This window comes from Anolis sagrei, chromosome 2 (genome assembly GCF_037176765.1).
Source record: "Anolis sagrei isolate rAnoSag1 chromosome 2, rAnoSag1.mat, whole genome shotgun sequence".
NCBI classification, from domain to species: Eukaryota; Metazoa; Chordata; class Lepidosauria; order Squamata; family Dactyloidae; genus Anolis; species Anolis sagrei.
The window spans coordinates 180,162,752-180,176,843 of record NC_090022.1 but is presented as its reverse complement, the minus strand read 5'-3'; the positions used below and the strand labels follow the sequence as shown (position 1 = coordinate 180,176,843).

Sequence of the window (14,092 nt, the reverse complement as noted above, 5' to 3'; positions counted from 1 at the left end):
CTGTAGGTCATCGGTTCTCAACCTGTGGGTCCCCAGATGTTTTGGCCTTCAACTCCTAGAAATTCTGACAGCTAGTAAACTGGCTAAGATTTCTGGGAGTTGTAGGCCAAAACATCTGGGGAACAAGAATGTATGTATGTGTATTTTATAAGACTCTCAAGAAAGTAATATAAATCAGTAATATAAATACTTTCTTGAGAGTCTTATAAAATACACATACATACATTCTTGTTTCCATGTTACTATAGATATTTGTGCATTGTTTGCAAAACATCTGGGGACCCACAGGTTGAGAATCTTACTTATGTGATCCCTCGTTGTCCGAGGATGATGGTCCTCCAAGTGTAGTGTCCTGGCAGTGGGTCCGTAGGTGACTGTGGAGCCCTATTCTTGATCTGTATCTTCTCCCACATTGAGGGCATTGGTTTCCAGGTGGAAGGCGGTCTCAGTCAGGGTTGGCTTGACGCACCTTCCTCTTAACACATTTCTCTCTTTCCCCCTCCATTTGTGCCTCTTCAAATTCTACAGCACTGCTGGTCACAGCTGACCTCCAGCTGGAGCACTCAAGGGCCAGGGCTATGCCAGAGTTTTTAAGTTTGGCTTTGAGCCCATTTTTAAATATCTTTTCCTGTCCAACAACATTCTGCTTTCTGTTCTTGAGTTCAGAGTAGAGCAACTGCTTTGGGAGATGGTGGTTGGGCAACTGGACAACGTGGCCGGTCCAGCAGAGTTGATGGTGGAGGACCATCGCTTCAATGCTGGTGGTCTTTTCTTCTTCCAGCAGGCTGACATTTGTCTGCTTGTCTTCCCAAGAGATTTCCAAGATTTTTCGGAGACAACGCTGATCGAATCATTCTAGGAGTTGCATGTGACGTCTGTAGATAGTCCACATCTCGCAGGCGTATAGCAGAGTTGGGAGGCCATTAGTTTTATAAACAAGCACCTTGTATCCCTACGGATGTCCCGGTCCTCAAACACTCTCTGCTTAATTCGGAAAAAGCTGCACTCGCAGAGTTCAGGCAGTGTTGTATTTCAGTGTCAATGTTGACTTTGGTGGAGAGGTGGCTGCCAAGGAGGCGGAAATGGTGAACATTTTCTAATATTACACCATTGAGCTGTATTTCTGGCATTGGAGAGGGATTGACTGGTGACTGTTGGAAGAGCACTTTGGTTTTCTCAATGTTCAATGGCAGGCCGAGCTTCTAGTATACTTCTGCCGTAGGGTTTCATGAGGATTCCCTGTTCCTGCAGATTCGTGCAGCTTTTATCCTCCTGGTTCGAGGCACTATCCAATGCTATCATTCTCCTCTTCCCAGAAGGGTCATCTTTTCCTTGTTATCTGACCCAGAACTGCTTTCTGTTCTCTGCCTCTTCTGTTTATTAGAATAGCATTGATGTACCCTCAGTATCATAATCTTAACTTCAGGTCTCTATGACCAGGAATATGAATGTGAGCGATGAAGCATTCACAGGCAACCGGAATGGAGCGAGGCAGGGAAGTGCGAAACAACCCTTTTTCCGCCTTCTTTTGTATGTGAAATAGGGCTGAGTTATAATAGATCCCAACTGCTGCTGTTCAAATGCTTTCAGCATAACAAAGCTTCCATTATTTCCCAGGTGCAAATGAGGCTGGTTCCAGGTTTTCAGGAACGCTTTATCGTCTTGACATGGGTGGGCCCTGGCAGACTTACCTGGCAATGTGCACAGTGGTTGTAATGTGGTTAGCACAGCTTGGGTGCTATTATAATTTACCACAATTCTCTTCCTTTCAAATTGTTCCAGGATGTCAATAGAGATTTTTTTTTCAGCTGGGCTTGGGACTATGGGGGGCTGCCCTTGCCCGCAGTAGGTAAAGCTCTTATCAGCAAAGTGGGTAGTGCCACTGCTGTCTCAAGGAGGGGGCCAGGCACAAACAAACACAGATCCTTCCTCTGCCTTTCTCCCCTCCCTCCCCCTCTCACTGTCTCACAGAGTTTACCACATAAATACAGTCACCCCATCCACCTTCCCACATATTCTTCCCAGGCCATTGTGCTGGGTAGTTAAAACCTTGCCCCTGAGTATGCCACAAATAGGATTCACATCTACCCTCCCACCCCAGCTCCTCAGCTAATCCACCTTTGTTCCCTCACTTTTCTTCCTTGCTCAGTAAAGGCAATAGGAGAGAAAGATAAGTATTTTATTTATTTATTTATTTATTTCATATATTTCATATATTTATATCTCGCCCTTCTCCCCAACAAGGGGAAGTCAGCGCGGCCTCACACAAGCAGCAGAGGATGCTAACAGCATAAATACCATAAAATTCACAATAAAATCATTTAAAAACATTATACAACATCATCAGTAAAATTTAACAATAAATTAATAGATTAACGTGCCAGTAATACCAAGCTGAGCCGGGAAAATCCATATAGCAAAATCCAAATTTCCTTTTCCTATTGCCGCTGGCCTCTAATCGAACGCCTGGCCCCAGAGCCAGGTCTTCAGTTGTCTTCTAAAGGACAACCTGATATCCTTAGGGAGAGAGTTCCACAGACGGGGGGCCACTGCTGAGAAGGCTCTGTCTCTCGTCCCCATCAACCGCGTTTGCGAGAGTGGTGGGATCGAGAGCAGGGCCTCTCCTGATGATCTTAAGCTTCGTGATGGTTCATAGCAGGAGATACCTTCAGACAGGTAATCTGGGCTAGAACTGTTCAGGACTTTAAAGGTTAAAACCAGCACTTTGAATTGTGCCCGGAAGCTAATCGGCAGCCAGTGGAGCTGGCGCAACAGAGGAGTGGTATGCTCCCTGTACGCAGCTCCAGTTAACAACCTAGCCACTGACCGCTGGACTAATTGGAGCTTCCGAGAAGTTTTCAAAGGCAGCCCCACATACAGAGTGTTGTGGTAGTCTATTTGGGATGTAACCAGAGCATGGACCACCGTGGCCAAGTCAGGCTTCCCAAGGAACGGGCACAGCTGGCACACAAGCTTTACAGTGGAATCTTGCCCCAATTTATGAGCATTTTTAGTTAAGAACTGTCTCTTGTCCTGGTTTTATTTTGACATAAGAGCAGCATTTTGAGTGAAGAGCTAGTGGCAGAGGTTGCACTAGTGTGAGAGTACAGGGCTTTAGGGCTTCAAGGGAGCAGCCTCCGTGCCTCATGCTCTTGTCTGCTTTGGGAGATTGCTGTCTTCTTTGCTCTTGTCCGCTTTGAGGAACTTTGCATTAGTTGATTTTGCGTAATTTTTATTTCTGGGCCCCCTGGTGGTGCAGTGGGTTAAACCGTTGAGCTGCTGAATTTGCTGATTGAAAAATTGATGGTTTGAATCCAGGGAGCGGGGTGAGCTCCTGCTGTTAGCCCCAACTTCTTCCAACTTAGGAGTTCTAAAACATGCAGATGTGAGTAGATCAATAGGTATCGCTCAGGCCTGAAGGTAACGGCGCTCCATACAATCATGCTGGCCTCATGACCTTGAAGGTGTCTACAGACAACGCCAGCTCTTTGGCTTAGAAATGGAGATGAGCACCACCCTCCAGAATTGGACACGACAAGACTTAATGTCAGGGGAAACCTTTACCTTTACTTTATTCCTGGTATGTTTGGTTTCACAAAGAGTGAGGCTGGAATGAGTACAATAGGAAGAAAAGGATGCTTCTGTCTCCACTTTGTGTTTCTGCTTCCTTGCCTCAACTTTGTGCTTCTACCATTTAAAAAATTATCTTTTTTATGGTTCTATGTGAATGTGCAGGTTTTGCCTTCCTGTTACACTGGCCAACTCACATATTGTTGCCTTAAATATGCTTCCTTGCCACAGCCTTGTGCTTCTATCATTTTAAAGTTGATCTTTATTTATTTATTCATGTTAATGTGCATTTATAAATTATTTTTTATTTATAAAGTGCTTTTTCTAATTTAAAAATAAGTAACAAAAATGGGGGAGCAGTACAGATAAAGCATTTCAGTGGGAATTTTGCTTTGAGGTAAGAGCATTTTAAGTTAAGAGTTTGCTCACGGATCGAGCTAAACTCTTAAGTCAAGGCATCACTGTATACATGTCTGCTTAAAATAGTGGCTCAATTAGTAGCTACTCTCCCACCTCCTCTTCCTTCCCAAACCAGAAGGAGGGATCCACATTAGAGAAGCATAAGTCCTTGCAGACGAGATCCCTGTTTTTGGCCATTGTAAAGGCTTCTTCTTTGTTGTCTGATATTCTATTCAATCTAGTATGCTGCCACCATCTGTGAGGTACTAGGCTATGCTGCCACCAATTAATAAGGGTTTCCTATTCAGTTTATCAATGGATCACCCTATTTTCAAACAGATTCATTTCTACTACTCTGTAGTGTTTGTGTGTGTGTGTGTGTGTAGCGAGGTTTCCTTTTTTTTTTTTTTGAAATAGTACACTGAGGCTTGAGTTACTAAAACAAGAACAAGTTTATTTGGCGTATGGAAGGGTCTTAATGGTTTCAGAGTTCTCTTCTCCTGAGGTATAAAGCTTCACAAGTTACAGTTTCAACAAATTTTAGTATAACTTTAGGATGCCTTTTACTTCACCAACTAGTTCTTTAGTTGTTACACTTCTAAATATGTTTCCTTATTAACTAAGGTCAGCTAATGCTCTTGTCTCCCTTCAGCTTCCGGCTGAAGTAAAGATTCCCAGTGGGATTTCTTCTCCTATTAGCACACAGCTAAACCACAAACCTAAATAAGTCCCCTTGACTTATTTAAATCACTCAGACTAAAAGCTTTCCCTTAGTTTGGTTCACTACACGTTTGAACCACCTTCCTTTTGGCTCGATGACCAAAGGACTGAAGCCTCAAAATGTCTGCTACTGGTAAGTGCAGTTGGCTCCACCCCTTTCTCCATGGCAACCTAACTTAGAGTGCTGAGCTTGGTCCCATCCTCCTAGTTATGCCATTTCTAAATGGTTAACCCTTTATGTACATCCATAACTGTCTTTTACCTCCTGAACACATACATATAATAATATTCAACCATCTAAGCATATACATATACATACAATCATATTTAACTGTTTGTTGTTCATTCGTTCAGTCATCTCCGACTCTTCGTGACCTCATGGACCAGTCCACACCAGAGCTCCCTGTCGGCCGTCACCACCCCCAGCTCCTTCAAGGTCAGTCCAGTCACTTCAAGGATGCCATCCATCCATCTTGTCCTTGGTCGGCCCCTCTTCCTTTTGCCTTCCACTTTCCCCAGCATCATTGTCTTCTCTAGGCTTTGCTGTCTCCTCATGATGTGGCCAAAGTACTTCAACTTTGTCTCTAGTATCCTTCCCTCCAAAGAGCAGTTGGGCTTTATTTCCTGGAGGATGGACTGGTTGGATCTTCTCGCAGTCCAAGGCACTCTCAGAACTTTCCTCCAACACCATAGTTCAAAAGCATCTATCTTCCTTCGCTCAGCCTTCCCTAAGGTTAACTGTAGAGACACATATACATAACTACGCTTAACTTACAGTTAAAAATCAATGTTTCATCACAGCCATTATGGGAGTACTTTGATTATGTGTCCCTGTGCCAAAGTTGGTTGGACTAGATGGGCCTTGTGGTCTCTGCCAACTATATGATTCTATGATTGATTCTATGGGAAGTTTACATTGTTTGGCTCCAAATAACCAGGAAATATCAGGGTGGATGCCAGCAGGGCATCTGGACTTGCCAAGATACAAGGAAGTAAACCTTGCGGAAGAATACTATATGCTGATGCTGGGCCTGGGATCACTTCATGTAGACAACCAGAACACAGAGGTTCCATGTGAAAATGCCACTGAAATAACTTGTCCCAGGAGACAACATAACTAGGATGTTTTTAAAGCCTCTGTTTAGTAACACTGCATGGGAAACATTATTATATATGTTACATATGATCCGTTTTGAAAATAATGTCCCTTTTATGTGGATTTAAGTGCATTCCAGTTAATAGGTCAATTTCATATGTGAGCTGGATATTTTAAGCTCACATACCCAACTGACATGAAAGATTAGATTTGCATAATAGTTTGTAAATTAAGCATATTCATTCGTGATTTAAAATACAATTAGCATCCCTATCTCCAGCTCCCATTCTAGCCAAAAGCAAATCTTGGGATTTGGCACACTGATGGCAATGACACTTTCTTGATAAGTAGCTAAAATAAGTTTTTAAAACCATGGATCTTTTTTAAGATCTTCATTTCGACATATGTCAAACATCGGTGGAACATTCTACATCAGGTGATTAAATAACTAGTTGTATATAGGGCTGGCATAAAGAGACGCTTAGCTTCTTCCTATGCTTTGTGCAGATGGACAGTCTGCAAACCATCTGCCCTCAGTTTATAGGCAAACAAAGATAATTGGCTGACTCAGATCCAGTGTGCGGAAAGGTTTCTCCACTTTGCCTCCAAACATGTATTTTATAGTATTATACAAGAGGTTAGGCTTCCTGAAACAAACCAACAATAGTGAAAATATATATAGACAAAAGGAGCAAGAAAAAATACAATTTTCTTGAAGAAACCTTTAGTGACATTGTAGTGATGTTGGCCAAATAACCTGGATCTTCCATTTTTTTAATACTGTCATAAGGCAGTATCCAAACAAGAAATATATGTGCATAGAAAGGATCTTACAGGCTAAAAACATCTGGAGCACCATTCCCTCCTTTGCTTCAAGATAATCAGACAGATGGAGAAACAGAAAGCAGATATTTTCTACCCAAATTTCCCAATGGCAACTCCTAACTGATTCATGTAGTTGCCAAATACCTCTGAATACACCATGGTGCAGCATATAGCTGTCAAAAAATCAAGTCAGAATTTATTTATTTACAGCATTTCTACCCCGCTCTTCTCACCCCCGCCGGGGGACTCAGAGCGGCTAATAATGGCAACGATTCGATGCCGCAATAATTACAATTATAAAAGCAAAATAAAATCATACAATATAATACATTAAAATAACATTAGTTATCCAATCATAAAGGCATTTCCATTATAACAACCAGTTGGTCCAATTAACTGTTCAGGTGCCATTATATCCATTAGACAAAAGCCTGGTTCCACAACCACGTCTTCAGTTTTCTTCTGAAAGAAAGGAGGGAGGACGCCGATCTAATTTTGCTGGGGAGCGAATTCCACAGGCAGGGGGTCACCACTGAGAAGGCCCTGTCCCTCATCCCCACCAGCCGCATTTGCAAGTCACTTCTGGTGTGAGAGAATTGGCCGTCTGCAGAGACGTTGCCCAGAGGACACCCAGATGTGTTACCATTCTATGGGAGGCTTCTCTCATGTCCCCACATGGGAAGCTGGAGCTGACAGATAGAAGCTCATCCCGTCTCGCAGATTCGAACTGCAAACCTTCAGGTCAGCAGTTCAGTCATTACAATCGTTGAAGCCAGTGGTTCTCAACCTGTGGGTCCACAGATGTTTTAGCCTTCAACTCCCAGAAATTCTAACAGCTGTTAAACTAGCTGGGATTTCTGGGAGTTGTAAGCCAAAACACCTGGGAACCCATAGGTTGAGAACCACTGGTTTAACCCATTGTGCCACCGCAACTCCCGGACCTTTGGGTACCCAATGCTATTCCCTGGAACAAAAAGTAAAAAATAGAACTGCAGTAATATAGTTTGTTTCCTGGCCATTATAGACTGGAAGACATTATGCTTGATGTTATCAAAAGAGAGCTCAGGCAGGAACAACAGAGTTGCACTTCCACATCTCTGCCTCAAAACAGCTCATTCAGAAAAGCTGCCAAAGCCAGTATCAACTCAAAATCAGACCTTAAACCAGACAGCACTGTTTGAGATAGACACACAGGATACCTCCCTTGGTATTGTAATAGCAACGACAGTTGAGTTGACATGAAGTAGAGCAAATTTATTCCCAGTTGAAAACTGTTTGATTGCTACTAGAAAAGAAAGCAGTAGTCTTATAATAACACTAGCTGTACCCGCCACATGTCACTGTGGCCAACCTTCCCTCCCTCTTTCTCTCCTTCTTTCCCTCCTTTCTTCGCTCCCTCTTGATTCCATCTGAACATGAGGAAGAACTTCCTGACTGTGAGAGCCGTTCAGCAGTGGAACTCTCTGCCCCGGAGTGTGGCGGAGGCTCCTTCTTTGGAAGCTTTTAAACAGAGGCTGGATGGCCATCTGTCAGGGGTGATTTGAATGCAATATTCCTGCTTCTTGGCAGAGGGTTGGACTGGATGGCCCATGAGGTCTCTTCCAACTCTTTGATTCTATTATTCTTTCCTTCCTCCCTTCCCTTTTCTTCTTTCACTCGCTCCTTCCCTCCTTCTTTCCTTTCTTCTTTCCTTCCTTCTCTTCCTCTTCCTCCTTTTTCTTTCTCCTCTTCTTTCTCTCTTTTCTTTCTTCTCTACCTATTTCCTTCCTTCCTTCCTTCCTTCGCTTTTTGCTTCCATCCTTCTCTTTCCTTCCTTCTTTCCTTCCTTCCCTCTTTCCCTCCTTCCTTTTTTCTTTCCTTCTCTCCTTCCTTCCTTCTCTATCTCTTTCCTTCCTTCCCCCCTTTTCTTTTCCTTCCTCTTTCTCTCCTTTCTTCCTTCACTACCTCTTTCTTTCCTTCCTTCGTTATTTGCTTCCATGCTTCCTTCTCTCTTTCCTTCTTTATTTCCCCCCTCTTTTTCTCTTTCTTTCTTTCTCCCTTTTCTTTCCTCCCTCTTCCCTTTTTCTGTATCCTCATTTAGCTGGGGGGGGGGGGGTATGAGTGATGGACACTCGTTGGCCTATACACGTCTTGTATCCAATTTGTCCAGTGGTTTTTGAGTTATGTTAATCTCACAAACGAACATTAAATTTTTATTTAGGTGAACTATAAATCCCAGCAACTACAACTCCCAAATGTCAAGGTCTATCCCCCCCCCCTCCCCCAAACTCCATCTGTGTTTATATTTGGGCACATGGAGTATTCGTGGCAGGTTTGGTACAGATCCAACATTGTTTGAGTTCACAGTGCTCTCTGGGTGTAGGTAAACTACAACAATGTAGGTAAACTACAACTCCAAAACTCAAGGTCAATGCCCACCAAACCCTTCTACTGTTTTCTGTTGGTCTTGGAAGTCCTGTGTACCAAGTTTGGTTCAATTCCATCATTAGTGAAGTTCAGAATGCTCTTTGAATGTAGGTGAACTATAAATCCCAGCAACTACAACTCCCAAATGACAACATCAATTTTTTGAGTGAAGGGCATACATTGGGTTGTTAGGTGTATTGTGTCCAAATTTGGTGTCAATTCGTCTAGTGGTTTTTGAGTTCTGTTAATCCCACAAACGAACATTACATTTTTATTTATATAGATTACATTTAACCAGTCTAATAACCCAAAATGTAAAACTTTCTCCAAGGAAACAGTAGCTAATATTGAGATCAAATTAGTAGGAGATAGAATTTTATCAAAACCTATTAGAAATTAAATATAAAAGTGGAAGCAAAGTCAGAGATCGGGTTCCAAAGAGACGTTGCTAACCACTCCGCCAACCATCCACCACAGCTGGCCTTATGATAAAACAGGACAGAAACACCCTTTACAGACTGCGATGGAGTGTGTGTATGTGTGCGTAACTGTTGAAAATAAACACATCTAAACTCCCTTTGGAAGTATGTTCTAGATACCAGCTGTGCTGTTTTATATTCCTCAATCTTCAGGCCAAATGTAAATTCACTTTTTAATAAGATAGAGATTTTTTTTGAAATTAAAAATGGGTTTTGTGCTCTTTCCAGATCATCAGAAATTCTTGATGAGAGAAAAAGGGGGCTCGCTCATGCTTAGCAGTCACAGAGTCGCAGCCAGCATCTGTCTGGTTCAGCGCATAATCATTCTGCTATTAAGATCCTATTTTAACCACTTGGTTTGGAACATCTCTCCCCTCCTCTCTTCTCTGTGCTTCTGTCAAATATAATTTACAAGGCAAACTCATTTTGACGGAATAATTTTGCTCGCAAATCACACAAATTGCTCCATATTTTTCAGTACATTGTAATGCCAAGTGCAAAATGTTTTAAAAATAGCATTCAGTGTTGGGTGCTAACAAGGCAGAAATGCTGCTGCCCCAGATTTGATTTGCTGTTGGATCCAAAGGGGAAGAAATTAAAGCAAACATAATTATTGTTTTTGAAGGAGGGAGGAACTATGGCCGTTTCCAGTCGGATTTGCGTAAAGATACTTTCCAACTACATAAAAGGTCTTTTGATTTAACATGATTATGATTGAAATGTGCATTCATTGGAAAATAGAAAACTGCAAAAAACTATCTGGTAGCATCTCTGCAAAACTAGTTGAAACACAAAATCAGAAATTTTGTGTAATTCATTGTAATAATCTTGGCAATTATTCTCCGAGGCTTTGTGAAAAAGCGAAACCTATTAATTAAATGGTTGATTACTCCTATTGTTCAAAAAAAACCTTTACAAAGTTTAAAGAGTAACTTGTGTGGCTTCTTTTAAAAATATATATTGTTATTGGAAGAGAAATCTTGTGACTTCAGAAATTCCCAACTGTCTAAAAATGCCCTTTAAAGGTAACTTTGAAAAGTAACTAAAATGGTAGAGTAATTTAATTTCCACTCATTGTATCACTTTTGGAATATGATGTGGTTATACAGTACTCCCATTAGGAAAAATCAGTTAAAACCTCCCAACAAAGCATTCCCCCCAGGCAGGAAGCAGCCAAGCTTTGAAGCTGCAAGGCCATTCAATGCTAATCAAGGTGGCCAATTGCAACATTCACACTTGCCTCCAACAGACAAGAATTCTTTCTCTCACCCTGGACATTCCATATATATATATATACACACACACACACACACACACATACACATACATATACACATACATATACATATACATACATACATACTACATTTGTATACTGCCCCTCTCAGTCCAAGGGCGACTTGGAGCGGTTAACAATAGGCAACAATTCGATGTCAGTGCAAATACAACAAATTAAAACAATCATAGATACTTTGAAATACTAACAGCGATATAAAACATAAAAATCATACACAGCATTTAAAAAACATTATCAAAGCATCTCCATCTCAAATCATTGTCTGGTTGCATCGTCAATTGTCCATAATATCATATATCTATGCCATATTTGGGGAGCCCTGTTCGAAAAGCCAGGTTTTCACCATTCTTCGAAAGGACAGGAGAGAGGGGGCCGATCTTATTTCTCTAGGCAATGCAGTCGAGGGGTCACCACTGAGGAGGCCCTGACTCTCGTCCCCGTTAAATGCATCTGTGAGGAAGGTGGGAGCGAGAGCAGGGCCTCCCACTTGCCTAATTTCCCACAAACCTCACAACCTCTGAGGATGTCTGCCATAGATGCAGGTGAAACATCAGGAGAGAATGCTTCTGGAACATGGCCATACAGCCCGGAAAACTCACAGCAACCCAATCATTCCGACCCTGAAAGCCTTTGGCAACACAAAAATCAGTGGGTCAATATTGACTTCAATATTCAAGGCTGCAAATGCATATACTGAGAAAGAATTCAAGATCTCAGTAAATTAAAGAACTAAATAATAAAGAGATCTGAAACTAAATTTCCAGTTAAAATACATCCTTAGAAACTAATATCATAAAAGTACCAGTAAGGCATGTCATTATCCTCAATGCATATGTTTATTTTTCTTGTCCTGTTAGGGGCCTGCTCAATATTTTCCTGCAAACTTATTTGGTGCTATAGCTAAAATCTAGATAAAGCTAGAATTGGTGCTCAGCAGTAAATGATAATGTTGTAATATATATAGATATATGTTTTCTGAATTGCTTCAGTAGCCCAATTGTTGAATAAGTTTAAAAAAATTGGAAACACGTTCAGTGGATCGAATTATTCAATCAGAACCTTATTACAAATGAAATGTCGTAATGTTTTTGACTTTTTATTGTTGCGTCGCTTATATACATTGGTCTTGTATTTTAGGTTATTTTTTTTAAAAAATTGTTGTGTTTTTGTGTTATATTGTGTATATTGTATTGATGGGCATGGCTTCATGTAAGCCGTCCCGAGTCCCCTTGGGGAGATAGTGGCGGGGTATAAATAAAGTATTATTACTATTATTATTATTATTATTAATAATAATAATAATAATACAGCCCAAAGACCCAATTGGCTCAGCAGTAAAAGGTGTACACCTGCAAACAAATTAATAAACTGATAAAATTACCATATTTCCTCAAGTCTAATGTGCTATCGAATCTAATGCGTACTTCAATTTTCAAAACCCTGAAACCCAAATTGGTATTTACCATATTACATGAATCTAATGTACACCCTCATTTTGGGAAAATAATTTAGTCAAAAAAGGTGAGTATTAGAATCGAGCAAATACAACAACAACAACAACAACAACAACAACAACAACGTTTTATTATGGTCCAAAGACCCTTATTTGCACCATAGGTGTACAAGGTATGCAGGTTAATGAGGTTAACAACAGCCGGTTGATTTAGCAGCCAGTTGTTGTTGTTGTTAAGCACATACGGTAATTAAACACAGGATGACGTGCAGTGAATCTATTCCAGTTGCTATGGGTATTACAATTCCAGCTATTCTACAAGCACTTCCCATTCGGAAAATGGATCGGGATCATTTTTTTTTCAAAAATTCATTTAAAATGTCTTTTGTAATTACAGCAAAGGATTAACCGCTTGTCATTGATCTATCTTGTATACTTTTGTATTCAACTATCTTTTTTCTTACCATTCCTTCTCTCTCTTTTTTAAATAGGATCCTAAACATTTCAAATCAGAGAAGACTGGGAGAGGCCTATTAAAAGAAGGCTGGAGAGACACTCAAGAGCCCATCATGTGCTCCTACAAATTGGTGTCTGTGAAATTTGAAGTGTGGGGACTTCAAACTCGAGTAGAGCAATTTGTTCACAAGGTGGGTCAAGGACAGGGCTTTTTGCTCTTTGGCCATTCTGTCTCTTGAATGAACAGAAGCAGCAGGGTGCATAAATTTGAGGTGTGATTCTGGTTTCAGAGTTCCAGGTACATTTTTCAGCAAGAGACTGAGGTCCCTTCTAAAATGCCATATGAAATCCAGATTATCTGCTTTGAACTGGATTATGTGAGAGTGTAGACCAGAGGTTCTCAACCTGTGGGTCCCCAGGTGTTTGGCCTACAACTGCCAGAAATCCCAGCCAGTTTACCAGCTGTTAGGATTTCTGGGTGTTGAAGGCCAAAGCATCTGGAGATCCACAGGTTGAGAACCACTGGTCTACACTCTCACATAATCCAGTTCAAAGTGTAGACTCATATAATCATATAGACTGGTGTAGACTCATATAATCCAATTCAAAGCAGATAATGTGGGGCTTCCTTTGAAGATGGTTCGGAAACTTCAGTTAGTCCAACGGGCAGAAGCCAGATTACTAACCGGGGCGACATACAGGGAACATACCACCCCGCTGCTATGCCAGCTCCACTGGCTGCTGGTCCATCTCCGAGCCCAATTCAAAGTGCTGTTTTTTTACCTATAAAGCTCTATACCAGTGTTTCTCAACCTGGGGATCGGGACCCCTGGAGGGGTCGTGAGGGGGTATCAGAGGGGTCACCAAAGACCACCAGAAAACAGTGTTTTCTGTTGGTTATGGGGGTTCAATGTGGGACGTTTGACCCAGTTCTATCATTGGTAGGGTTCAGAATGCTCTTTGATTGTAGGTGAACTATAAATCCCAGCAACTACAACTCCCAAATGTGAAGGTCTATTTTCCCAAACTCCACCAGTGTTTAACTTTTGGGCATATTGACAATTCTTGCCAAGTTTGGTCCAGATCCATCATTGTTTGAGTCCACAGTTCTCTCTTGATGTAGGTGAACTACAACTCCCAAAACTCAAGGTCAATGCCCATCAAATCCTTCCAGTCTTTTCTGTTGGTCATGGGAGTTCTGTGTGCCAAGTTTGATTCAATTCCATCGTTGGTGGAGTTCAGAATGCTCTTTGATTGTAGGTGAACTATAAATCCCAGCAACTACAACTCCCAAATGACAGAATCAATACCCTCCCCCAATCCCACCAGTATTCAAATTTGGGTGTATTGGGTATTTGTGCCAAATTTGGTCCAGTGTATGAAAATACCTC

General features: G+C 41.4%; 1 protein-coding gene across 1 annotated transcript in view; it reads left to right on the top strand.

The window, feature by feature from the left end:
* PITPNC1 (phosphatidylinositol transfer protein cytoplasmic 1) overlaps window positions 1-14,092 on the top strand; it is a 259,261-nt gene that overhangs the window by 208,605 nt on the left and 36,564 nt on the right. The window contains exon 7 of the mRNA XM_060763096.2: window positions 12,737-12,892. Coding sequence (XP_060619079.2) covers window positions 12,737-12,892 — 156 coding nt within the window. The remainder of the gene's footprint in view (window positions 1-12,736; window positions 12,893-14,092) is intronic.